The 27,710-nt window shown below is 41.0% G+C and overlaps 2 protein-coding genes across 3 annotated transcripts in view; one reads left to right on the forward strand and one right to left on the reverse strand.

Moving 5' to 3' along the window:
• Window positions 1-27,710, forward strand: part of LOC118639189 (class I histocompatibility antigen, Gogo-C*0203 alpha chain-like) — a 361,626-nt gene that overhangs the window by 257,089 nt on the left and 76,827 nt on the right. The window lies entirely within an intron of this gene.
• LOC118638725 (NACHT, LRR and PYD domains-containing protein 4-like) lies at window positions 2,644-26,475 on the reverse strand. Its single transcript, XM_036274861.1, has 9 exons — window positions 26,196-26,475; window positions 21,575-23,141; window positions 20,424-20,585; window positions 19,583-19,750; window positions 17,978-18,145; window positions 16,532-16,702; window positions 12,375-12,545; window positions 10,696-10,866; window positions 2,644-2,734 (listed from the first exon to the last, which is right to left on the reverse strand). Exons 1-9 carry the CDS (start codon window positions 26,473-26,475, stop codon window positions 2,644-2,646), a joined length of 2,949 nt encoding a protein of 982 aa, XP_036130754.1.

Below are 27,710 nucleotides of genomic sequence, written 5' to 3' on the forward strand. Positions count from 1 at the left end.
ACCTTTTTTACCCATTCCCCCAAACCCTTTCCCATCTGGCAACCAACAAAATGTTCTCTGTATGTATGAGAATGTTTCTGTTCTGCCTGTTCATTTTGTTTGTAGATTCAATTGTCGATAGATATGTATTCATTGCCATTTTGTTTGTTTGTTCATATATTTTATCTTTTTCTTCAAAAAGACCCTTCAACATTCCATATAATAATGGTTTGGTGGTGATGAACTCCTTTAACTTTTTCTTGTCTGGGAAACTCTTTATATGGCCTTCGATTCTAAATGACAGCTTTGCAGGATAGAGTAATCTTGGTTGTAGTTTCTTGCTTTTCATCACTCTGAATATTTCTTGCCACTCCCTTCTGGCCTGCAAAGTTTCTTTTGAGAAATCAGCTGACAGTCTTATGGGAACTCCCTTGTAGGTAACTAACTGCTTTTCTCTTGCTGCTTTTAAGATTCTTTGTCTTGAACCTTTTGCATTTTGGTGATGATGTGTCTTGGTGTGGGCCTCTTGGGGTTCATCTTGTTTGGGACTCTCTGTGCTTCCTGGACTTGTATGTCTGTTTCCTTCATCAAGTTAGAGAATTTTTCTGCCATTATTGTTTCAAACAGGTTTTCGATTTCTTGTTCTCGCTCTTCTCCTTCTGGCACCCCAAGATGCAAATGTTGGCATGCTTGAAGTTGTCCCAGAGGCTCCTTACACCATCCTCATTTTTTGTACTCTTTTTTCGTTTTGCTGTTCTGATTGGGTGTTTTTTGCTTCTTTATATTCCAAATCAATGGTTTGTTTCTTGGCTTTACCTACTCTACTATTGAATCTGTGTAAATTATTTTTTATTATAGTTAGTGCCTCCTTCATTTCTGACTGTGCATCCATCATTTCTGACTGGTTCTTTTTTATGCTCTTGAGGCCCTCACTAAGTTCACTGAGGTTCTCACTAAGTTCATTGAGCATCCTTATAAGCAGTATTTTGAACTCAGCATTTGTTAGGTTGCTTATCTCCACTTCACTTACTTCTTTTCTTGGGACCTGTTTCTTTGTCTCCTCATTTTGGCTTCCTCCCTGTGTTTGTTTCTGTGTATTACTTAACGAGTGGTATGGGGATAGCTGAGACCAGATGCTGCTTGTTTGAAAGAATTTAGGAAATCCTGAAGCAAAATCCAAGACAGGCCAATCCTATGGTTAAGAAACTGGCAACAGCTTGGGTGGGCCTGAAAGGTGCTGGGGTGGGGCCTCAGGGAATCACCAGAGTGGGGCTATCAGTGTGAGCCAGGTTGCTGGAGTCCCAGATATGGTGGCTGTCTGCCGCCTCATGGAAGGGCTCACCAAAGGAACAAAGGCCTCTGACTGCATGTCTGCCCCGAAGAAAAGCCCCCTCTCCAGTTCTCACTCCAATGCCAAACAGCTCAGTTCTTCCCTGTATGTCTCTGGCACCCCTTGAGCTGCCTCCCCTCCAAGCTTAGAGGGAGTGAGTCTGAGTAAATCCATGCGCAGGTCCTTTAAGAGGAGCTGCCTGGGGCTCCAACCGCCTCAGTCTCCCTGAGCCTCAGTTCCCACTGGTTTTCCAGCCAGAAGTGATGGGGATTCTCTTCCTGGCACTGGAACCCTGAGTGGGGCACCTGGTGTGAGACGGGGACCCCCTCAGTCCTCAGGGAAGACCTTCCCAGCTGAGGTAGCCTCCTGATTTTTATTCACACAGACTGTTGTGAAACCAGCCTGTCCATCTCCGCCCCTCCTACCAGTCTGGATGTGGCTGCTTCTTTAATTCCGTAGTTGTAGGGCTTCCATTCAGCTTGATTTCAGGCGGTTTTGAATAATGGTTGTTCTGTAGTTGTAACTTTGATGTGGTTGTGAGAGGATGCGATACCGTGTTTACCTATCAGCTATCTTGACCAGAAGTCCCCCTTTTGTTTTTTCACACTCACCTAATTTTTATTACAGTATCATGTTCTATTTCATTATTAGTTATTTTTGTTAATATCTTACTATAAGAGTTGACATGCCTACAAGAGCCTATGAGATCTTCCAATATGTTGGATGCCCTGGGGACATGTATATAAACTAATTTAGAAAATTGTGTCAAGGTAGAGACTTTAAAAATAATCAAAGATCTGGAAGCAGCCAATGTGCCTATCAGTAGATGAAGGGATAAAAAGGCCATGGCACAGGCCTGGCCGGGTGGCTCAGTTGGTTGGAGCATTGTCCCTTACACCAAAAGTTTACAGGTTTGATCCCAGGTCAGGGCACATGTAAGAATCAACCAATGAATGTGTAAATAAATGGAACAACAAGTCAGTCTCTCTCTCTCTCTCTCTCAATGAATGAAAGTTAGAAAAAAAATTACATATTTTAAGATACAAAATTTTATTGAGAGTTTATAGGGTCATCATAAGACAAGAGGGAGCATTTATCTTGAAGGTCTCTCTGTGGCTTGCCCAAAGCCACAAAGCAAATAAAAACCTCAAATACACAACACATAAAACACATCCGAATGGGGTTCCCGAAAAATCAGGGTCAGTCCTTTGTAGTTTCTGGGCACAGAGTAGATGTACATCAGGGCCCCAATACTTAGCCTTCAAAGCTGCTCCTGAGCCTGAAAGTCCAGCTTATGAGCTGACTTCTGCCCATTTGCTCCTGGGTCTGTTTTGTTACTCATCTCTGATTGTCAAGTCGGGGTTTCTCTCTTTCTCAGCCACCAGAAGTCTCTGCGTTTCCTCATCAAATTCAGCTATTTTCAGCCTGGCAAATATAAAAGGGGCTCTATTTAATTTATACCTTTTTTTTCCTTCTCTGTATTTTTTTAAGAAATGTTTTTATTGATTTTAGAGAGAGAAACATTGATGGGAGAGAGAAACATCAATTTTTTGCCTTTCACATGCACCCCAACTGGGTAGAACCTGAAACCGGGGCACGTGCCCCGACCAGGAATCAAACCAGCAGCCATTTGGTGTTCAGGCTGATGCTCAACCAACTGAGCTACACCAGCCAGGGCTCCTTCTCTGTATCTTATTTTTCTCCATCTTTTCTTCCCTGAGCAAGCCATGAGAAAAGACACAGGATCAGGCAGCTGTGTGCTGGTGAATTTGTGATACCTGGCTGTCACACACACATGCTCTGATGGGTCATGCCATGTATTTCTGTGGGATAAATTTTCCCACCATGGCCAATATCCAGCTGCCACCATGATGTCCCTAAACACAGCACTGGGAAGAGCTATACACACAGCGTTCTCCCAGCTGGGAGGAGGTGTCTCTAACATGTCACTGGGCCAAATCAATATCCGGTGTAACAGAAAGCCCTGATTCCACCTAAACATCAGGGTTTGGGACAGGAAGTCAGTGGGAGCTCGGGAGCAAGACCAAAGCTATTTTTATTGTCAGGAACATAAAATAATAATTCTATTTTTTTCTTCCTAAACTTATTTTTATTGTTGAATATATTACAAATGTCCTCCTTTTCCCCCATTGACCCCCTTCTCCCCACTCCCACCCTCCTCCTGCCTTCCTCACACTATTGTCTGTGTCCATTGGTTATGCATATATGCATATAAATTATTTGGTTTATCCCTTCCCACCCCCCTTCCCTTTGAGATATGTCACTCTAACAACCAATTTGCCCTTTTTAATTTCTTCACTTTTTCACCCATCCACCCAACTCCCCTCCCATCTGGCAACCAACTAAAAGTTGTCTGTATCAAATAGCTGATTGGGTAAGAAAGCATGACTGACTTCCGGTCAAGATGGCGGGTAGGTAAACGCGGCATCGCGTCCTCCCACAACCACATCAGAGTTACAACTAAACTACAGAACCACCATCATTCAAAACCGCCTGAAATCAAGCTGAATGGAAGTCCTACAACTACGGAATTAAAGCAGCAGCCACATCCAGAGTGGTAGGAGGGGCGCTGGTGGCGGCGGGAGGGGCGCTGGCGGCGGCGGCGGCGGGAGGGGCGGCGGCGGCGGCGGCGGCGGCGGCGGCGGCGGCGGCGGCGGGAGGGGCGGCGGGAGGGGCGGGTCCCACACCCAAGTGTGGCAGATAAAAATCAGGAGGACACCTTGGCCAGAAAGGTCTTTCCTGAGGACCGAAGTGTCCCTGTCCCACATCAGGTGCCCCACTCAGGGTTCCAGTGCCAAAAATAGAAGTTCCCATCACTTCTGGCTGGAAAATCCAGCAGGACCTGAGGCTCAGGGAAGCTGAAGCGGCTGGAGCCCCAGGCAGCTCCCTACAGGGTCCGCACGCAAACTTATCGGACACTCTCCCTCTAAGCTTGGAGGGGAGGCAGCTCGAGGGGCACCAGACTCATACAGGGAAGAACTGAGCTGTTTGGCACTGGAGCGAGGGCTGAAGAGGGGGCTTTCTCTAGGACAAACGTGCTGTCAGAGGCCTTTGTTCCTTTGGTGAGCCCTTCCCGGGGGCAGCAGACAACCCCATATCTGGGACTCCAGCAACCTGGCTCACACTGGTAGCCCCGCCCTGGTGACTCCCTGAGGCCCCACCCCACCCCACCCAACTTTTAAGCTCACCCAAGCTGTTGCCACTTGCCTAACCATAGTATTGGTCGGTCTTGGGTCCTGCTTCAGGTTTTTCCTAAATTCTTTCAAACGAGCAGCATCTGGTCTCAGCGAGCCCCATACCTCTCCTTAAGTAATACACTGAAACAAACACAGGGAGGCAGCCAAAGTGAGGAGACAAAGAAACAGGTCCCAAATGAAAGAACAGAACAAAACCCCAAGAAAAGAACAAAACCCCCAAAAAAGAACTAAGCGAAATGGAGATAAGCAACTTAACAGATACTGAGTTCAAAATACTGCTTATAAGGATGCTCAATGAACTTAGTGAGAACATCAGTGAACTTAGAGAGGGCCTCAAGAGCATAAAAAAGGACCAGTCAGAAATCATGGATACACAGTTAGAATTGAAGGAGGCATTAACTGAAATGAATAATTTACACAGCTTCAATAATAGAGTACGTGAATCCAAGGAGCAAACCATGGATTTGGAATATAAAAAAGGAAAAAATGCCCAATCATAACAGCAAAATGAAAAAAGAATTAAAAAAAATGAGGATAGTGTAAGGAGCTTCTGGGGCAACTTCAAGTGTGCCAACATTCGCATCTTGGGGTTGCCAGAAGGAGAAGAGAGAGAACAAGAAATCAAAAACCTGTTTGTAACAATAATGGCAAAAAACTTTCCTAACTTGGTGAAGGAAACAGACATACAAGTCCAGGAAGCACAGAAAGTTCCAAACAAGATGAACCCCAAGAGGCCCACACCAAGACACATCATCATCAAAATGCAAAAGGTTCCAGACAAAGAGAGAATCTTAAAAGCAGCAAGAGAAAGGCAGTTAGTTACCTACAAGGGAGTTCCCATAAGACTATCAGCTGATTTCTCAAAAGAAACTTTGCAGGCCAGAAGGGAGTGGCAAGAAATATTCAGAGTGATGAAAAGCAAGAACCTACAACCAAGATTTCTCTATCCTGCAAAGCTGTCATTTAGAATTGATGGCCATATAAAGAGTTTCCCAGACAAGAAAAAGGTAAAGGAGTTCATCACCACCAAACCATTATTATATGGAATGTTGAAGGGTCTTTTTGAAGAAAAAGATAAAATATATGAACAATCAAAATGGCAATGAATACATATCTATCGACAATGGAATCTACAAACAAAATGAACAGGCAGAACAGAAACATTCTTATAGATACAGAAAACATTTTGTTGGTTGCCAAATGGGAAGGGGTTTGGGGGAATGGGTGAAAAAGGTGAAGGCATTAAGAAGTACAAATTGGTTGCTAGACTGACAAACCTCAAAGGGAAGGGGGTTGGGGGGTAGGAAGAAATAAACCAAAGAACTTATATGCATAACCAATGGACAACAGTGTGGGAAAAGGCAGGAGGGGGGTGGGAGTGGGGAGGAGGTGGTCAATGGGGGAAAAATGTGGAACATCTGTAATACATTTTACATCCAACAATAAAGATTTTTAAAAAGCATGACTCACATATATGTTCTTTACAAGAGACCCACCTCACAACAAAAGACTCACATAGGTTGAAAGTGAAAAGATGAAGAAAAATCTTCCAAGCAAATGGAAAAAAAAAAAAAAGAACTGGGGAAGCAATACTCATATTTGATCAAATAAACTTCAAAATGAAGGCCACAACTAGAGACAAAGAAGGCTACTACATAATATTGACAGGATCTATTCAACAGGAAGATATAACCTTGGTAAATCACACAACACAGGAGCCCCAAAATATATTTTAAAACTTCTGGAGGACTTCAAGGAAGAAATTGACAGCAATACAATCATAGCAGGGGACTTCAACACCGACTGACATTACTGGATAGATCCTCTAGACAAAAAATTAACAAGGATACAGAGATTCTAAATGATGCACTATATCAAATGGTTTTAATAGATATCTACAGAAAATTATACCCCAAAACTGCAGAATTCACATTCCTTGCAAGTGCACATGAGACATTCTCAAAGATAGACCACATGTTAGGACACAAACTAAGTCTCTACAAGTTCAAAAAAATCGAAATCATATCAAGCATTTTCTTAGATCACAATGGCTTGAAACTAGAAATAAATTAAAGCAAAAACATTTAAACACATGGAGGCTAAATAGCATGTTATTAAACAATGAATGAGTTGCCAAGGAGATCACGGAAGAAATTTAAAAATTCCTGAAAACCAATGAAAATGAACACACAACACAAAATCTATGGGACACAGCAAAAGATGCCCTGAGAAAGAAGTTCATAGCACTACAGGCCTGCCTCGAGAAACAAGATATATATCTAATTGGCTATCTAACCTCACAACTTAAACAACTAGAAAGCAAGCAAGCAAGCAAGCAAACAAACAAACAAAAAACTAGAGCAAGTAGAAGGAAAGAAATAGTAAAGATCAGAGCAGAAATAAATGACATAGAGACTAAAAAACTAATTTAAAATATCAATAAAACAAAGAGCTGGTTCTCTAAAAGGATAAACAAGATTTATGGATCCTTAGCTAGATTCACCAAGAAACAAAGAGAGAGCCCAAATACACAAAATTAGAAACAAAAGAGAAGTAACAACAGACACCACAGAAATACAAAGGATCATTAACAAATACTATGAACAATTATACATCAACAAATTGGACAATCTAAGCAAAATGGACAAATATCTAGGAACACATACGCTTCCAAAACTGAACTGGGAAGAGATAGAAAACTTGAACAGACCAACAACAACTAAGAAAACTGAAGATATAATCAAGAATCTCCCAGCAAACAAAAGCCTGGTCCTGGATGGTTTCATGGGGGAGTTTTACCAAATATTCAAAGAAGAACTAACACCCATTCTCCTCAAATATTTAAAAAAATTCAAGAAGGAAGAATCATTTTTATGAGGCCAGCAAAATTCTAATTCCAAAACGAGATAAAGACACTACGAAGAAAGAAAACTACAGGCCAATATCTTTGATGAACATAGATGCCAAAATCCTTAACAAAATATTAGCAAATTGGATCCAACAATACATTATAAAAATTATTCACCATGACCAAGTGGGATTCATCCCAGGGATGCAAGGTTGGTACAATATTCGCAGACCAATAAATAGTATACACCACATAAACAAAATGAAAGATAAAAACCATATGATCATATCAATAGATGCTGAAAAAGCATTCAATAAAATCCAGCATTTATTTCTGATAAAAACGCTCAGCAATGTGGGAATAGAGGGATCATATCTCGATATAATAAACGCCATATATGGAGGACCTACAGTCAATTAAAACAACTATGAGGTATCACCTCACACCTATCAGAATGGCTACCATCAACAAATAATCAAACAAGTGCTGGTGATGGTGTGGAGAAAAGGGGACACTAGCATACTGCTGGTGGGAATGCACGCTGGTGCAGCCACTATGGAAAACAATATGGTGTTTCCTCAAAAAATTAAAAATAAAACCTCCATTTGTTCCAGTGATCCTACTTCTAGGAATATATCCTAAGAAGCCTGAAACACCAATGAGAAAGAATATATGTACCCCTATGTTCATAGCAGAACTATTTACAATTGCTAAGATCTGGAAACAGCCCAAGTGTCCATCAATAGATGAGCGGATAAAAAAGCTGTGGTACATATACATAATGAAATGCTATGTAGCTGTAAGAAGGAAAGATCTCGTATCTTTTGAGACAACATGGAGGAACATGGAGAGTATTATGCTAAGCAAAATAAGCCAATCAGAGAAAGACAAATACCACATGATCTCACTTATTTGTGGAATATAATGAACAAAAACATCTGATGAACAAAATAGACCCGGAGACATAGAAAAGAGTATGGTTCAGACTGACAAAGCTCGGGGGTGGGGGGGTGGGGGAGATAAACCAAAGAACTTATATGCATCTATGCATAACCAATGGACATAGACAACAATGCTTGGTGGGGGGTGGGATAGGAAGGAGGGTGTCTGTGGGGGAAAAAGGAGAACCATCTATAACAAAAATAATAAAAATAAATAAATAAATAAATTTTAAAAAGTTCTCTGTATCTATGATTCTGTTTCTGTTCTGCTTGCTCCTTTTGTTTGTAGATTCAATTGTTGATAGATGTGTATTTATTGCCATTTTATTGGTCATATTTTAATTCTTCTTCTTCAAGAAGACCCTTGAACATTTCATATAATACAGGTTTGGTGGTGGTAAACTCCTTTAGCTTTTTCTTTCTTTTTTTAAATCCTCACCGGAGGACATTTTTCCATTCTTTGTTTAGATAGAGCCAGAGGGAGAGAGGAAGAGAGAGAAACATCGACATGAAAGGGACACATTGAGTGGCTGCTACCTGCATGACCCAACCAGGGCCAGGGACAAACTGCAACCGAGGTACATACCTTTAGTGGGAACTGAACCCGGGTCTCTCTGGACTGCAGGCAGACGCTCTAACCGCTGAGCCAAACCGGCTAGGGCTCTTTTAGTTTTTCTTTTCTGGGAAACTCTTGATATGTCCATTGATTCCAAATGATAACTTTGCTTGATACAGTAATCTTGGTTGTAGGTCCTTGCTTTTCATCACTCTGAATATCTCTTGCCACTCCCTTCTGGCCTGCAAAGTCTTTTTTGAGAAATCACAACGGACAGTCTTATGGGAGCTCCCTTGTAGGTAACTAACTGCTTTTCTCTTGCTGCTTTTAAGATTCTCTTAGTCTTGAACCTTTTGCATTTTGATTATGATGTGTCTTGATGTGGGCCTCTTTGGATTCATCTTGTTTGGGACTCTGTGCTTCCTGAACTTGTATGTCTGTTTCCTTCACCAAGTTAGGGAAATTTTCGGTCATTATTTTTTCAAATAAGTTTTCAATTTCTTGCCCTCTCTCTTCTCCTTCTGGCACTTCCTCGAGGTAAATGTTGGTATACTTGAAGTTGTCCCAGAGGCTCCTTACACTATTCTCAAGTTTTTTGGATTCTTTTTTCATTTTGCTGTTCTGATTGGGTGTGTTTTGCTTCCTTATATTCCAAATTGATGGTTTGCTGCTTGGCTTCACCTACTCTACTATTCATTTCCTATAAATTGTTACTATTTTTTTTTGGTACGTGCTCCTAGTGGGAACCGAACCTGGGACTCTCTGGTCCACAGACCGATACTCCAACTGGTTGGTCGTGTGGGTGGCAACCACTCGATGTGTCTCTCACATAGATGTTTCTCTCTTTCTCTCTTCCTCTCTCTCCCTCCCACTCTATCTGAACAAAAACCAAAATAATGTCCTCAGGTGAGGATAAAAAACAATTATAGGTATAATATGTATTACAATTATATGTATAATTATAAACTTACAATTACAGTGATAATTATACATATAATATGAAATTATATTACAATATATAATATGTATATTGTCTAGTATATTTATAATTATAAATGGGTATATTTTAATATATTATATCTTTATAACTATACTTAAATATATATTATAATTATAAGTCTATAACGATGATACACATGTAGTTTTATTTTAGATAATTATTTTATGATATTTTATAATTATATATGTAATTATAAATATAATTTGTTAAATTTTAATTTTAATATGTAATATATAGTGTAATATAAATATAATAAAATATATTAAATATAATAAAAATTTATGTTTATAATCATGCGTATTTAAATATATTAAACATAACTATAACTCATGTGTAAATATGCATGATTATAATTATTATAATTATAATTTGCACTATGATTATATTATGATTTGCACTATAATCATATCATACTGTGTGTTATAATTACTATAGTGGTAATTCACACTATAATTACATTATAATTTGCACTATAATTGTATTAGAATATGTATTATAATTATCATGATTATAATTCCCACTATATATTATAATTTTTGTTATAATTGTATTAGAATGCATTACAATTATTATGATTATATTTAGCACTCTTGTTACATTATAATTAGTATCATCACAGTACCAGTGCCACCATTTATTGGGCGCTCACCGGTCACTATGCTCCATCAGGGATTTAAGTTTTTCACTCCTGCAACAACCCGGAGACAGGGGGCATCGTTTGCACTTTAACTGCAGTGAGACTGGACCATGGAGGCTCCGCACTCAGCCCATTGCCCTTCCTCAGTTCAGATCTGTCCCCCCAAGAAGCTCAGGCACAGCTCACCCCAGAGTCCGCAGCCTGCATTCTGGGTGTCTCAGGGCGGCACACAGCACCAGCACCCCATTGCGGTCCAAGGCATTTCCCATCAGATTGAGTGTCTTCAGGGTTCTGTTGCTGGTGAGAACAGAAGCAAGGTCCTCACAGCAGGCGCTGGTCAACTTGCATGCACCTAGCCTGCAACAGACACACGGTGAGAAGTGGCCCATCCTCGGGGGAGGAGGTGGCAGTCGATAGCATGTGAGCTAGATGTTTGGTCAAGGCTCGCCCCTCGCCTCCACCTACAACATCCAACAGTCCAGTGCTTATGGTATCTGCTGACTGCTCTGGGGTAGATAGTGCAAGTGGCTGTACTCATCTGTTCCACTCTGACCCAGGCCTGTGGCAATGGGACTTTGCTGCTCACCCCACTAGGGAGTAAGGTCTGTTCCCCACCCCTGCATCTGGGCTGGCCGCAGCCTTGCTTTGGTGAATATGACACAGTGGGAGCAACGTTTTGTGAGCACTGAGCTGACATCTTGCATATTTTTCATTCTCTTGAATCCCTGAGATACTGATTGTGTCCTTACAAAAATTCATGGGTTGAAGCCCTAACCCCCAGCCCTGGAAATATGACTGCAGTTGGGGATGGGGTCTTTACAGGGGCAATTAAGTTAAAATGAAGTCATTAGGTTCAGCTCTAATCCAACATGACTGTTTTCCTTAAAGAAGAGGAAATTAAGACTTGGCTGTGGACAGTGGGGTGACCCTGTAAGGACACAGGGAAGAGATGGCCATCTACAAGCTAAGGAGAGGTCTCAGGAGAAACAGTCCTGCCCACTTCTTGATCTCAGGCTTCCAGTCTCCAGAAGCATGAGGATCTACATTTCTGGGTTTAAAAAATTTTTTTTCTTTATCAATTTTAGAGAGAGAAGGGAGAGGGAGAGAGAGAGAAACATCGATGAGAGAGAACATCGACTGGTCACCTCCTGCATGCCCCCACTGGGGATTTGGCCCACACCCTGGGCATGTGCCCTGACTGGGAATCAAACTGGCAACCTCTTGGTGCATGTGTTGACACTCAACCACTGAGTCACACCAGCCGGGCATAAGTTTCTATTGTTTAAGCCACCCAGACTGTGGCCACGTCAACATGGCCAGGCTAACCAGGTAGTTATGGGACGTGGTTCAGTTATTCCTGCTGGTCTCAGTTCACAGCCAACCCATCTCCAGACTTGATAGTGAGGCCCACGTAGATCGGCCAATCAACTTGGCCACCCCCGTTCCCACTCATACCATTTCGAGATGAGCTGTGCCTGGACCAGACCAGTGGAGCCAGCCATCCTCAATGCTCACCAATTTAAGACTCTGTTTTGGCCTTGGCCAGGTGGCTCAGTGGGTTGGAGCATCATTCTCATACCAAAAGGTTGTGGGTTTGACTCCTGGTCAGGGTTCCATCCCTGGTCATGTGTATATACATTGATCTCTCTCTCTCTCTTCCCTTCCTCTCTCTCTAAAATCAACAAACATATCCCCGGGAGAGAATATAAAAAAAAAGATCTACACCAGGAGTAGTTCATTATATTATAACAGCTACCTGCTATGTGCCTCAGTGGGGTTTTTGTTTTTCTTTCTCTTACTATCCAACAGTCCTCAATCTTTGGCCACCCACCAAGAGATAGCCGTGACATGGCAGAGGTACCCACCCCAGCTGCTCTAAGTGACAGTTGGGATGCAGCAGAGCTCTGCACAGCAGTCGGACACCATCATCCTCCACGTCGTTGCGCCCAATTTGCAGATTTCTCAGGTTTGGGTTTCCAGTGAGGACGGAGGCGAGGTCGCGACAGCCATCGGACGTTATGAAACAGTTTAACAAACTGCAAGAGAACAGTAGTGATACCGCTCTTCAGGGTTACAACATTTTTTGTGGGTTTTTTTTTTTTTTTTTAAACCCTCACCCGAGGATAGGCGCATTGATTTGAGACAGAGAGTGGCATCAGGTATTTTTGGTTCTTGTAAATTTCACATATTTTTCTATCCATGTTTTACATGAAAGACAACAAGAAGAAGCTGTTTTGATTGGGATTTCCTTAAAAATAAAATCAGGTTGTGGAGACTTGAGTTTTAATACTGAATGGTTCAGTCCTTGAACGTGGGACCTCTCCTTTTGCCCACATTGCCGTATCATTTGACGATATGCACTACAAATGTCTCACACATGTTCTGTTAGCTTTAGTCCTGGGTAATTCCTTTATAGAATTTTCCTACTTTGGTAATTCCCTTTTGCTAGCCTTGTAAATGGTGCTTTTATCTATCTATCTATCTATCTATCTATCTATCTATCTATCTATCTATTTATTTTTGTTAGTCCTCACCTGAATATATTTTTTCCATTGGTTTTTAGAGAGAGTAGTTGCCGCCTGCCCGCGCCCAGACGGGGGCGGGGGGGGGGGGCTGGGGATTGAACCTGCAACCCAGGTGTGTGCCCTGTGGTGTGCAGGCCAATGCTCTAACCACCGAGCAACACCAGCCAGGGCAGCGCTTTTATTTGATTCCATTAGTTTATTGCTTCTTCTTTATCTTTTTGTATGTTGTTTGTTTAGAGGAAGCTTGTTAGACTCTCTTATTTAGATAATTTAGGTACAAATGTGAAAAACATTTTCTTTACGCACTATTATCTCATTTGTGTAGCATTAGGTGTTTCTTTCTTTCTGATATTTTATTTTTATTTTTATTTTTTTTTTTATTTATTTTTTTTTTTTTATCCTCACCCGAGGATATTTTTCCATTTTTTGTACAGATAGAGTGGGAGGGAGAGAGAGGAAGGGGAGAGAGAGAGAAACATCGACGTGAAGGGACACATCGAGTGGCTGCCACCCGCACGACCAACCAGGGCCGGGGACAAACTGCAACCGAAGTACGTGCCCTTAGCGGGAACCGAACCCAGGTCTCTCTGTACCGCAGGCCGACGCTCTAACCGCTGAGCCAAACTGGCCAGGGCTGATATTTTATTTTTAGGAATTACAGGTTTTGTACTTTCTCTTTCTTGCCTTATTGACAGATCAATGTAGAGTAGAAATAATTACAGCTAGAATTCTTACCTTCTCGAGACAGAAGAGAAACCTTTATGTCTTCATCATTAAACAAATCTTTGCTTTCAATTTTTTGAACATATTCTTTATTGGCTCAAGGACATTCCCAATTATTAATTCTCCAACAGTTGTTATAATAAAAGATTACTGTGTTTCAATTAAAAACATTTTCTATATTTTAGATGGTAGTGATTTTTGTTTTGAATCAGTTAGTTTGGTAAGCTTTTCAGCTTTATCCCTTGAATTTGGGGTGAAGTACATTCTTTTTTATTTTAATGTATCTTTGCACTTTCATTATGATTTCTTCTCTGACTCATGGATAGTGTATGGGAAGTAATGTGCTCTCCTCATAGGAATTAAAACTCAACAACATAGGATGAGAATTTTAAAAAGAGCATGATCCAAATAATATATCTATTAATAAACTTTCTGCCTCAAATTCTACTTTGTCTGATTGATATAGCCACATATGGGTTCTCCTTTTAAAATTTAAGTGTAGTTAGTTTACAATATTATATTAGTGTCAAGTGTACAATATAGTGATTTAACATTTTTATGTATTATAATATGATCCCCCCATAAGTCTAGTAAACATCTGTCACCATGAAAACTTATTATAATATTATTGACTATAATGACCTTCCCCTTTTCACCCATCCCCTAAAATAAACTCAAAATGGATTAGAGACTTAAATGTTAGTCCTGAAACCATAAAGTTCCTAGAAGGAAACATAGGTAGTAAACTACTTGACATCACCCTGAGTAATATCTTTTTAGCTGCATCCCCTTGAGAAAGCACAACTAGATAAATGAAACTTCCTCAAACTAAAAGGCTTCTGTACAGCAAAGGAAACCATCAATAAAACAAAAAGAAAACCTAGTGAATGGGGGGAGATATTTGCCAACAATTCATCTGATAAGGGGTTGATTTCCAAAATATATAAGAAAAGCATACCACTCAAAAACAAACAAAATAAACAATTCGACCAAACAATGGGCAAAGGACATGAGAAAAGACACTTAGGGAGGACATACTGATGGCCAATAGCCATGAAAAGATGCTCAGCTTCACTAATCATCAGAGAGATGCAAATTAAAACCATCATGAGATATCACCTCACACCTGTCAGAATGGCCGCCATCAACAAATCACCAAACAAGTGCCGAGGAGGGTGTGGAGAAAAGGGAACCCTCGTGCACTGCCGATGAAAATGCAGACTGGTACAGACATTCTGGAAAACAGTCTGAATTTCTTCAAAAAAAATAAAAAATGGACCCACTTTGCCCTGGCCAGTTTGGCTCAGCAGTTAGAACATCGGCCCACAGACAGAAGGGTCGTGGTTTTTATTTTATTTTTTCATTATTTCATTTCATTTCATTTTTTATTTTTTTATTTTCACCCGAGGACACTTTTTCATTCTTTGTTCAGATAGAGCAGGAGGGAGAGAGAGAGAAACATCGATGTGAAAGGGACACATCGAATGGCTGCACCCGCACGACCAACCAGGGCTGGGGACAAACTGCAACCGAGGTACATGCCCTCAGCGGGAACCGAACCCGGGTCTCTCCGGACCGCAGGTCAACGCTTTAACCGCTGAGCCAAACCGGCCAGGGTGGGTCCTGGGTTTAATTCCCAGTCACAGGCAAGTACCTGGGCTGTAGGTTCCATCCCCGTTCTCAATGAGGGTCATGTGAGAGGCAGTCAATCAATGTGTCTCTCTCACATCGATGTTTTTCTTTCTCTCTCTCCCTCCATCCCTCCAACTCTATCTAAAAATCAATGGAGCTCAGTTGGTGTGACTCACTGGTTAAGCGTTGACCCATACACCAAAAGGTTGCCAGTTGGATTCTTGGTCAGGGCACATGCCCAGGTTGTGGGCACAATCCTTAGTGGGGGGCATGCAGGAGGTGGCCAATCAATGTTCTCTCTCATCAATGTTTTTGTCTCTTTTCCTCTCTCTCTCTAAAGTCAATAAAGAAAAATAATATTTAAAGACTCTTTAAATAATAAAAATAAAAATCAATGAAAAATTATCCTTGGGTGAGGATTAACAACAACAACAAAAAATGGACCTGCCCGATGACCCAGTGATTCCATTGAGTGCCTTGGGACCTGTCGGGTGGTGACCATCCAGAAACTAAAATTCAGTAGCATTAAAAAATTTTTTTTAAAAAAATCCTCCTCTTAAGGTATTTTTTCCATTGATTTTTAGAGAGAATGAAAAGGAGGGAGGTGAGGGGGAGAGGGAGAAAGAAAAGAAAAACATGGATGTGAGAGAGACACATCTATTGGTTGCCTCCAACACAATCCAACCAGTGTTGGGGATCAAACCTGCAACGCAGGTACATGCCCTTGATCGGGAATTGAACCTGCAACCCTTAGGTGCACAGGCCGAATGCTCTAACCATTGAGCAACACCGGCCAGGGTTCAACTCTACTTTTCTACCTGATGAAACTTCTATACTTTTAGAATACATGGCTAAAACAACTCATCATAAAACTGTCCCTCAGCCCCAGTCACAATTTCTCTCAGCCCTTATGTATATATCCCAAAGAGGATCCCTTTACCACGCATTGAATCTGTAACACAGAGTCAAGGTCCAGGTTGGTTCCCCCGAACATCTCTACAAGAAGCTGAATCAAGTCACTTTTAACCTTCACCTTTTCACGTGTAGACACTATGGCTTTCCTCACTTCCAGGTGCCTCCTCAGCAACCCAAGCCCCTGAGAAGGAGGCTTGGTCTTCCAAGTAAACCTTCAACACACTTACCATAGAGACTTCAGGCAGCAGAACGGCTGTTTCAAGGCCTCGCAGAGAAGTTTCAAGTCTTTGCTTTTCAGGACATTTGTGCTGAGATCCAGATGGATCAAGTTCTTGTTACACAGGAGAGCATCACAAAGGTTTCCCCAGCAACATTCTCTGGGGTAGCAGCAAACTAACCTGTGGGGACAAACATGGGAGGAAAGGAGGGAAAGGATGTGCCAGGGAGCTCTGTCTAACTCCATATTATGGAAAGTATTCCTATCATCTTATATGCATGGCATCTTCAAGGGACACCATGGATTGTCTTATCTAAAAATGCCTTTTTTTTTTAAGCCTCTTACTCACGTGATAGATTAGAACAAAAAAAACCGATGTAGTGATGTAGAAGGAAGAACTTGACATAACTAATTCTCAAGGAGAATTTGGAAAATGTTGGTTCTCATTCTATATCTGATTCTGTCCTTGGCCAAGACACTGCTCATGGATTAGTCACGTATATTGAATCAACTTACGTGTAAAAGCTGTAATTGTTTTAGTTCTGTTATTCTTTCTGTAATTTCTTTTTCTTTTTTTGGGGGGGGGTATTTTAAAATTTATTTTTGACAATATTACAGGTGTCTCTCATTCTCCCCCTTGCCCCCTCTTTTTTTTTCAATTATAGTTGACATACAATATTTTATTAGTTTCAAGTGTACAACCTCATGATTAGACATTTATATAACTTAGGAAGTAATCACCCACAGTAAATCTTGTACTCAGCTGACACCATACATAGTTATTACAATTTTATAGACTATATTTCCTATGCTGTACTTTACATCCCCATGACTGTTTTATAAATACCAATTTCTACTTCTTCTTTTTTTAAATCCTCACCCAGGGATATGTTCTTATTGATTTTAGAAAGGGGGGCTATCGATATGAGAAAAAAACATCAATTGGTTGCCTACTATACACACCCTGACTGGGAATTGAACCTCAACCTAGGTATGCGCCCTCACTGGAATCGAACCCACAACCTTTCAGTGCACAGGACGACACTCCAACTGACCAGGGCCCAGAGCCACCTGGCCAGGACCCAATTTGTAGTTCTCAATCCCTTCACCTTTTTTCACCCAATCCCTCAATCCCCCCTTTAACCTAGCAACCATCAGTTTGTTCTCTGTATCTTTGAGTTAGTGTCTGTTCTGCTTATTTATTTTGTTCTTTAGATTCCACATATAAGTGAAATCATATGGCATTTGTTTTTCTCTGCCAGACTCATTTCACTTAGTGTAATATCATAATAGTTCATGGCTTTCAAAGGAGTTCATGGTTACTTTGGAAAAATTGGAAGGCACAGAAAAGTTTGGAGCAGAAGTTGTGAGCTAGTGATGACTCCATCAATGGACAGATGTTCAAACTAATGGCTGCCATGGTGTTCCAAAGTGGGCCTTCCCAATGGTCACTTACACCAAGACCTGCAGAGCACAGGCTGGGTGGCACAGGGCTTCACACAACAGGGACAGTCCTCTGTGCAAGTAGTTGTAGGATAAGTTAAGAAGCTTCAGTTTTGCATTTTTCTTTAGGACCTCACTGAAGCCTTCACAATCATCAGCTGAGAGGCCACAATTGGCCAGCCTGTAGGAAAGAGAAAATGTCACATTCCATTGGTTTCTATGTCCCTGATTCATTCCTCTTGCTAATCCTATCAGAGGCAGGAAACTCATGTTTGCTCTGCTTGAGAACCTCCCTGAACCCAATCACCCATTCTCTAGACTTGAGACACCCTAAATTATTGTTCGTACACAGCTTCAATTTCCCCAATAAAAAGCCTCAAATACATCACTTGATTTGAGTTACTTGATCTATATCAGGTGTTATTCTTCAAGGTATTCATTCATGTTTGCTGTTCCCCAAACTCCATCACCACAACTCTTCTATTTGACTTAGGGTGTTTCTACTTGCTCACCCTGAATTGTCATGAATTGGAAACACCGGTATTACCAGTATTCAGGTCCAGAAACATATATCATGTCCATCACTTCCTGTCATCCTCACCTCTAATACCATGGCCATGCCCACTTTTGAACTGTATATAAATGAAATCACATGATATATTTGCCCTTTTAAAGAGATGTTTTTATCACCTGACCAGTTTGGCTCTGCAGTTGGAGTGTTGGCCTACAGACCATAGGGTTTCAGGTTTGATTCCTAGTCAAGGGCACATGCCTGGGTTGCAGGTTTGATCCTTGACCCTGGTCAATGTCATGTAGGAAGCAACTAATTGATGTGTCTCTCTCACATTGATGTTTCTCTCTCCCTCCCTCCATTCTATTTAAAAGTCAACGGAAAAATATCCTCAGGTGAGGATTGACCCCCAAAAATGTTTTTATTGATTTTAGAAAGAGAGGAAGGAATAGGGAGAGAGAAAAAAATATCAGTGAGACAAGAGAACCACTAATCACTGCCTCCTGCATCCCTCCTACTGGGAATACAGCCTGCAACCCAGGCATGTGCCCTGACCAGGAATCGAACCAGCAACCTCTTGGTGCACAGGATGACACTCAACCAACAGAGCCACACCAGCCAGGGCGATACATTTACTCTTAAGTTTGACTCATTTCCATCAATGAGGTCTGTGAGATTCATCCAAATTGTTGCTATAATTGTAGATCGTTCCTTTTCAGGAAGGGAGTCTATAACAACAAGTCTTTTCATCTAACTTACCACTAGGAGGTATTTCCATTTTCCAGGTATTACAAATACTCATCACGAATGGCTTAGGACCTATCTTTCAGCAAACTTATGCATGCAGTTCTGTTGGACGTACACCTCAAAGTGGAATTTCTAGGCTATAAGGAATGCCAGAATTTCCGAAAGCCAAATAGAAGCAAATTGTTTTCCAAAGGGGTGGTGCCAATTTAGAATCTTTAACTCCCATATTCAGTGCTCAAATTCACAGGAGGTTAAGTTTGCATATGAAAAATAGAAAAAACGATGAAAGTAGACAGATAAAAAAAATGCATGGTCCTCTCTAGAATCAAATCAGTGAGGCTGGTGAGCATGAAGACTTACAGTAATTTCTCTATGTTGCACGTCGGATTGTTCAAGGCGTTACACAGCAACACCACGTCACTGTGGGAGAGTCTCATGCCACTGAGGTCCAGGTGTTCTAAATCTGGGCTATTAGTGAACACCTTGAAGAAAAACCAGCTCTCACCAGAGAACGAAACATTTCTTATCCTGCAGAAAGGAAGAAAATTTTGTGTGGGTTTTATTCAACAAAACCTGAAAAGACAGCCTGAGCACCTGTCTGATTTTGCCCTGTGAACTGTAATCCTGTAATACTATCCAATGTTACAAAGTCTTAAATTTAAGTGAATTAACACAAAGTTGTTTTTCCCTCACCAGGTAATGGTTCAATAAAGGTGCTACTGGAATTTTTGGCAGGGGGTTAAGTCAGTACAGTAGTTCTCTACCTTGACTGACATTGAAATCAAGTGGGGATATTCTGATAAATTGATTTGGGGGCTTGTCCTGGGCTTGAAGAATCTTCTTTCAAAAGGTCCTTGTATGGTTTTCACATGCAGGCAATATAGAGAAGACAATAAAAATATAGCCTGGCCGGTGTGGCTCAGTGGATAGAGCATCAGCCTGCACACCAAAGGGTCTTGAGTTTGATTCCTGGTCAAGGGCATGTACCTGCGTTGCAGGTTCAATTCCCAATGGGGAAAGTGCAAGAGGCAATCAATTAATGTTTCTCTCTCCCCCTACCTCTTCCTTTTCACTCTCTCTAAAACTCAATGGGCATGTGAAACTCTGTTCTAGGTTGCAGTTCTCCAGGTTGCCCAAAAGCTAGAGGTGAGACTCATTTAACTCCACAACAGACTCAAGTCCAGGTGGACCTCCAACTTACTGAAGCTTCTGAAGGCGGCAGCTGGGATTCCACAGGTGATCACTCAGGGTTGCAAAGGCTGAGCCTTCGAGGTTACTATCACTTACTTGAAGTTCTCTGAGGTTCTTATTTGTAGTGAGCACAGAGCAGATGTGATGCCAACTGGTTAAATGGTAATCTGACCTATAAGGAAAGAGAAAGGAAATGCTTTCCTTGTGTAAACAGTCCAGCAAAGCCATTCATAACATAGAAGCATCATGAGTTATCTTCCTGAACACCGGTCATCTCTCTGACTCAGAGCAGACCCACTCTTAGGTAAGTTCATCTTATAATCATGTTTCTCAACCAGGGGCAATGTTGTCCCTTCACCCGGGAGACACTGGGCAATGTCTAGGGACATTTTTGGTTGCTATCACTTGAGGAGGGGTACTTCGGGCATCTATTGGGTAGAAACTAGCGATGCTCCTAAACATACTAGAATGAACAGAACACACCCCACCCTTGCCAGCAAAGAATTATCCATCCCAAATGTCAATAGTGCCAGGCTGAGGAACTTGGACTTAGCTGTGGGAAATTTTATAGGGAAAGCTGGGGCATTAAAGAATTGCTGTTAAGTCAGTCTCTAGCAAGACCCCTAGGCTCAGCCTGAGCCTCTACCACTTCCTCACTTGGACAGCTTACAAGATCTGTTTCCTCGCTTGTAACCTGATAAGAGCATCTATCTCATATGACTTTTGTGAGTACTAAAATGAGTTAAAATTTGTAACATTGTTTTCAGAATACATTGTAAAAGGTAACTTTTATCTGGGAAGTAAAAAAAAGTGTGATCTATGGAAACAATACAAATAACTTGAGTACATATCAGAACATTCAAGAATGTATAGGAAACAGATTTCACATGGATTCTCACAGTCTATCTTTATAGCATCTCCCAGGGTGGTAGTTCACATTATTGACCTTTCTACGAGGCAACTTCAACGAAGAGAGCAACCCACAGCCGAGGTCACCTATTTCATAAGGAGTCCAGCCAGGATGTGAGCTGAGGTCTGTTTAATGTTGGAGGTGAGATCCCAACCCCAATATTCTATAAGAAACTCCATTCACAAAACCCACTTGGGAAAACAGACAGATGCAAAAAAGGTAACAGAAAGAGAGTCATTGGATGGACTCACGTGGAAGTGTGTGTGTGCTCTTCCTCAAAGACATTTTGGATGGAAAAACAAAGTTTCCTCAAGGAAAAACAGTGTTTTAAGCAGTAGGCAGCAGCCATCAAGTCCATCTTGTCAGTGATAAAAAAATGCACCTCTTTGTACAGATTCATTGCCCACTTTATGAAGTCTTCGTTCTCCATCTCAAACAGACAGTAACATAATGCCAAGAAATCTACCTGTCCCTGAAGGTGTCCACTCTCACTTACACTCCATAAATGCTGCTGAAATGTCTGCTGTATCTCCTCCTGGCACAGGTGGTAGCCAAAAAATGCATCCAGCTTCTGTTGTTCCTTTTCATTCAAAAGGCCAAACATGAAACACCCCAGAAAAATCCAATGGACCTTTTTATTCTTTAAATAGGTGGATAGCAGTGCCTTGGTAGATCCCACAGCTGGGTTAGGATGGTTAGTGTGGCTCTTCACAAGATAAAACAGGGCAGCACAAAACTCCTGGATGCACACATGGATGAACATGTATGAGTTCTCAGTGTACCTACATTTATGAAGAACCTTGACGCCCAGCAATGCAGGAATGTCAGAATCAACCAACCCATTTCTTCTGAGATCTTCTTCATTGAATACAAATGTGTCATTCCACATGCCCTCAGCAGCCAGGGAACATAAGCCCTTCAGCAGACCTTGGCTTTGCTCATCTAGACAACTAGACCCCATGGGGGTGAACAGGTTCAAGACAAAAGAGGAATAAAGGGAGGTGGTTCGTCGGCATGTCAGAGCCAGATCTTTCTTTCTTTCCATCTCTTGCTTCAGACAAGTGCACACGACCCAGCAAAGGATGGGGATTTGGCACATGGAAAACAGTTGTACATTCTCTCTTATAAATCTGAAGGCTTTGATGCTTCTACTCTTGTCTTGGAATATATGGGAGAAATATACCTTCCTCTCGCCCTCCGTGAATCCACTGAGTGTTTTGATCTCTGGGCATTCCAATCTGTCCTCGATTACTTGAGGGTACGTAGGCACTGCAGCAATGAGCAGTGAGCACTCAGGGAGCATTTTCTTCCTTAGCAAGCTGCTTAAGATCACCTGGATGGGTCGCTGCTCCATCCAGTTGCTGCACAGATCTGACTCAGGTTCATTCAAGCCATACTTCAGTTCTTCAAAGCCATCAATGATGAACAAGAGTCTCTCTGGTTCGGATGTGATCTCCCCTATTGGGGTGAGGGAGTTGGACCAGTCTCTACAAACCAACTCGGCCAAGCTGGCTGCTGTCAACCGCTTCAGTTCCCGGCAGCAGAAGTAGAAAATGTAGGAGAACTGCTGGTAGAGTGTGCCCTCTGCCCAGGCTAACATCAGCCTCACCAGCAACGTTGTCTTCCCAATTCCCTGGATACCTCTGAGGATCACTGTCTGTCTCCTGGTCTCTTTCGGAGCAAAAAGAAATTCCAGATATTCATGTTCTTTCTTGATGAGCTCCTTCTCAAAGCAATCATAAATCCTGGTGACAGAGTCTCTGAACCACATCTCACTGAATTTCTCCTTGACGTGAGCTCGATACATCTTTCCATGTCCTGAGTCAGTGAGCACAAGAAAACAAAACAACATATATTCGAATTAAAACACTCAGACAGACATTTGCTTTGGCCCTGCTATTTTTCCTCTCAATGCATTTTCTCAGGGTTCTGAAAACTCTGGCCCATTGGCCAAAGCTGGTCAACAGTCTGTTTTATAAATAAAATGTCATGAGGACTCAGTCATGTTCTTTGCTTATTCGTTATCTACAGTGGTTTTGCCACTACAAAGACAAAGATGAGCAGTTGTGATGGAGATGATGGCTCTCTAAAGTCGGCCAAACCTCACTCTAAACACATACACACATACATGACTGTTCATTGTTGCTACTATATAGCAAACACTAGAGAATCACTTCTAACCATGGATAGAAGACCAGTAAAATTATTCATGCAATAGTACACAGATAGTAAAAGTGTGGAATAATTCTTTAAATGCTTATTGAATTGAGAGAGAGGGGAATGGAAAGACAGAGAGACAGAAAGAGAAAGAGAGGGAAAGAGAGAGAAACATCAATTGGTTGCCTCCTATACATGCCTTGACCAGGAATTGAACTTGCAACCTAGGTATGTTTTCTTACTGGGAATCGAACTCGTAACTTTTCAATATTTGGGATGACACTCCAACCAACTGAGTCACATTGGCCAGGGAAAGTGTGGAATAATTTTTATATAAAAACAACAACAACACCAAGACAGTGTCTCTACTATGTGCCTGTTTACACCTACAAGGAATTCAGATACAGATAGTGATTTTCTGGGTATGGAATTTATCTGACACACCTGACACTGAAAAATTAGATGTGATAGAGTGCCCCTCAATAGACTACTGGATAAAAAAAAATCAGTGGTACATATATACAATGGAATATTACTCTGCCACAAAAAAGAATGAAATATTATTTGCAACAACGTGGATAGACCTAGGATATTATGCTGAGTGAAATGAGTCAGTCAGAGAAAGAGAAATACCCTATAATTTCACTTATATGTGGACTCTAAAAACAAACAACAACAAAGAAATGAACAAACAAAACCAAAACAAACTTATAGAAACAAAGAACAAATGGATGGTTCTAGAGGGGAAGGGATGAAAAGGATGGGTGAAAAGCTAAAGCACAATTTAGCCAATCATAGAGTGGCCTTGGCCAGGTGTCTCAGCTGGTTGAGCATCATTCCATACACCAAAAGGTTGTCGGTATAGTTTTTGGTCAGTGCACATATACCCAGGTTGTGTGTTCAATCTGCAGTCAGGGCACATATGGGAAGCAACCAACTAATATTTCTCTCCCACATCTCTCTCTCTCTCTCTCTCTCTCTCTCTCTCTCTCATTTCTTCCTTCCTCTCTCTAAGGCTAATAGCAAACAAACAAACAAACAAAAACAAAAACAAAAAACAGACATATCCTCAGGTGAAAATAATCCTCAGGATTAAAAATAATAAATAACCCGACTGCTGTGTCTCAGTGATTGAGCATTGACCCATGCACCAAGAGGATGCCAGTTCAATTTTTGGTCAGGGACCATGCCCAGGTTGTGGGCCTGATCCCCAGTTGGGAGAGTGCAGGAGGTGGCCAATCAATGTTCTCTCTCCTTGATGTCTCTATGTCTGTCTCCCCCTCCCTTCCTCTCTCTCTAAAATCAATAAAGAAAAACAATTTTCAATTAAAAAAAAAATAGTGTGATAACTTTGCATGGTGAAAAATGGTTACTGTGAGATGATCCCACTGTAAGGTAGATAAATGTTGAGTCATTATATTGTACACCTGAAATTAATGTAGTACTGTATGCAACTATACATAAATTAAAAGGTCAACACAATATCCTAACTGTAATTATAGTAAAATGATGTGCATTCCAATACTTAAATGCTCCAACAGGGCTACTGTGAGGATATAAAGAAGCTTCTGAGAAAATTTCATTATATGTGAACATAATATATACAAATGCAGATGGTTGTCATGTCAACTGAGATCATGATGAGTGTTGTTCTTGAGGCTATCGTGTTGTAAAATGGTCAACTCGTGTTTTTTTTTTTAATTCCTCACCTGAGAATATGTTTTTATTGATTTTGTTTGTTTGTTAATCCTCACCCAAATCAATGTTTTTCTATTGATTTTTTAAAAAGATAGAATGGAAGGGAGAGGGGAAGAGAGAGAGAGATATCAATGTGAAAGAGACACATCAACTGGTTTTCTTCCACATGACCCTGACTGAAGCCAGGGATCAAACATACAACCCAGGTACATGCCTTGGCTGGGAATTAAAATTGAGAAACTTCAATCCTCAGACTGACACTTTAACCACTGAGCCAAACAAGCCAGGGCTGTTTTTATTGATATTAGAGAGAGAGGAAGGGAGATAAAGAGAGAAACATTGATGTGAAAGAGAAACATTGATCGGTTGCCTCCCATACGTGCCCTGACTGGGAATCAAACCTGCAACCTTTTGGTGTACGGGATGAGACTCCAACCAGTTAAGTCATCCAGCCAGGGAAATGGCCAATGACTCTTAATAAGACAAAATACAATTTTCTTAAAAAAAAAAATGGCCCTGAAGCCTATAATGCTTATAGGTGATAGCTTCTTTGACATGAATGTTTGCTTGTTAAATATGAAAATATATACATACAAAATAGTGATTTAGAAATATTACTGAACACGCATTCCATGGCTACTTTGAATAAATACACAATTACACCTAGTTATCTTCAGCTCAGTGCATCATCTACAAAAGATGTTAAGTGTAATGTTCGCTGAACCATCAAGTCCATAGTTTTTGTGATAAAACTTCTTAGAGTTTCTGGCTTGGATGCAAGGATAAATTATTGGTAATGCAGAAATGCAATACAAGTTAAGATGTGGTATCCACCCACATTTACCACACAGAACCACTGTCTTCTATCTACAAGGATAACACTGTTCCCTAGTACATTCTGACCCTTCTGTGGAGCCCATTGGGTGGAGATGGTAGATGGAGACCATTTATCAAAATTCTGACATGATCCTTGGGATAAGAAGCCTTGTCCCCATCCCCAATTCCAGACTCCCTCACCGGCAATCTCTCTCTTGGCCTTCTCGCAGAGATCTTTCCGATTGATCTTCTGAAAGATGATGAAGGTCACATCCCAGGCTTGTTGTTTCTCATAATGTTTGACCAATAGGTTTGCCAGGTCTTCTCGTGTTGCCTTCTTTACATCAGACCAGGGGATCTGCTGGAGTCCAAGGTGCAGAGGTTCTTGCTTGAGGAGCTCCTTAAATTTTCTGAACTCATCCTTTTTGAGCTCCTTCAGGTACCACATAAGGCCAAACTCAGAAAAAAAAGACGATGCCATCTTGACCTGGACTAAGATGACAGTCTTCAGTGAGAGAATTACCAGGAACTAAATGAAACCTGTGTAAAATTCAGAGCAGCTCCAAGTTATTAAAAAAAAAAGTCAACGCAGAGAAGGGGGTTGGGGGAAACAGAAGAGGGTAAAGGGGGGATGAATGATGATGGAAGGATACTTGATTTGGAGTGGTGAACACACAATACAATATGCAGATGATGTGTTGTAGAACTGCATACCTGAAACCTATATAATTTTATTAACCAATGTCGCCCCACTAAATTCAACAAAAAATAAAATAAATAAAACAAAAAAAACCAATCGATTGAGGTAACTAAGTTCTTGTATGGTGAGTATCTTGCTAGTTTTGGGTGGATGGGGATGAGGGCAGGATTTCTTTAGACTACACTCATCTGTTCTCATCTTCTTATTGAAACAGTCATGAGAACAAGACCATTCTCATGACAAAATTCAAATGAATAAAAAATAATCCCTCAAAGAATTACTTCTAACCCGAATTCTGACAATGCCTGATACAGACACATAATAAAAAGTATTCAATGTTAGATGTGGTATATAGAGACAATGGACTACTACTCAGCTGTAATAAAAGATGAAATAATGCCATTTGTGAGGACCTGGATGGATCTTGTGAATATCATGCTAAGTAAAATAAGACAGAAAAAGTTAAGAACCATATGATTTCACTCACGTGACATATAAATCTAGAAGCAACAAATGAACAAACAAGATAAACAACCACAAACCCATAGACAAAGACAATAGTGCAGTGGTTGCCAGAGGGAAAGGGGGTGGGATGAGGACAAAGAAGGTAAAGGGGGTCAAATATATGGTGATGGAAGGAGGTTTGACTTTGGATGGTGAGCACACAATGCAATATACAGATGCTCTATCATTGAATTGTACACTTGAAATCTATATAATCTTATTAACCAAGGTCATCTCAACAAATTTCATAAATTTTTTTTAAAGTATCCAATGTTAGCATCCAAGTAAGCACTCCCAATGGAACTATACAGATAAATACCTGGGATAGACCAACTGGAAAAAAAATCAGATAAACCAAGACTGTCCAAAGGGTTAATTGTTTTACTATCCGATGAGTTCAACTATAAGGCAAAAACATGATGATAGATGCGGAGAACTTTTCCCTAATACCAAATAGAACAATTCTTCAGAAGACATGAAAATCTTAACCTACACTCACCCGACATACCCTC

The sequence above is a fragment of the Molossus molossus genome, unplaced genomic scaffold, assembly GCF_014108415.1.
Source record: "Molossus molossus isolate mMolMol1 unplaced genomic scaffold, mMolMol1.p scaffold_m16_p_21, whole genome shotgun sequence".
NCBI classification, from domain to species: Eukaryota; Metazoa; Chordata; class Mammalia; order Chiroptera; family Molossidae; genus Molossus; species Molossus molossus.

What these genes read in the sequence shown, in the direction of transcription:
- LOC118638725 (XM_036274861.1), bottom strand. Translation starts at nt 26,475, where the DNA reads ATGGCATCGTCTTTTTTTTCTGAGTTTGGCCTTATGTGGTACCTGAAG. An exon ending in TGCAACATAGAGAAATTACT is followed by an intron (nt 18,146 to 19,582) that starts GTAAGTCTTCAT and finishes TCTTTCCTACAG; the next exon opens with GCTGGCCAATTGTGGCCTCT. An exon ending in TGTCACTTAGAGCAGCTGGG is followed by an intron (nt 10,867 to 12,374) that starts GTGGGTACCTCT and finishes TGTCTGTTGCAG; the next exon opens with GCTAGGTGCATGCAAGTTGA.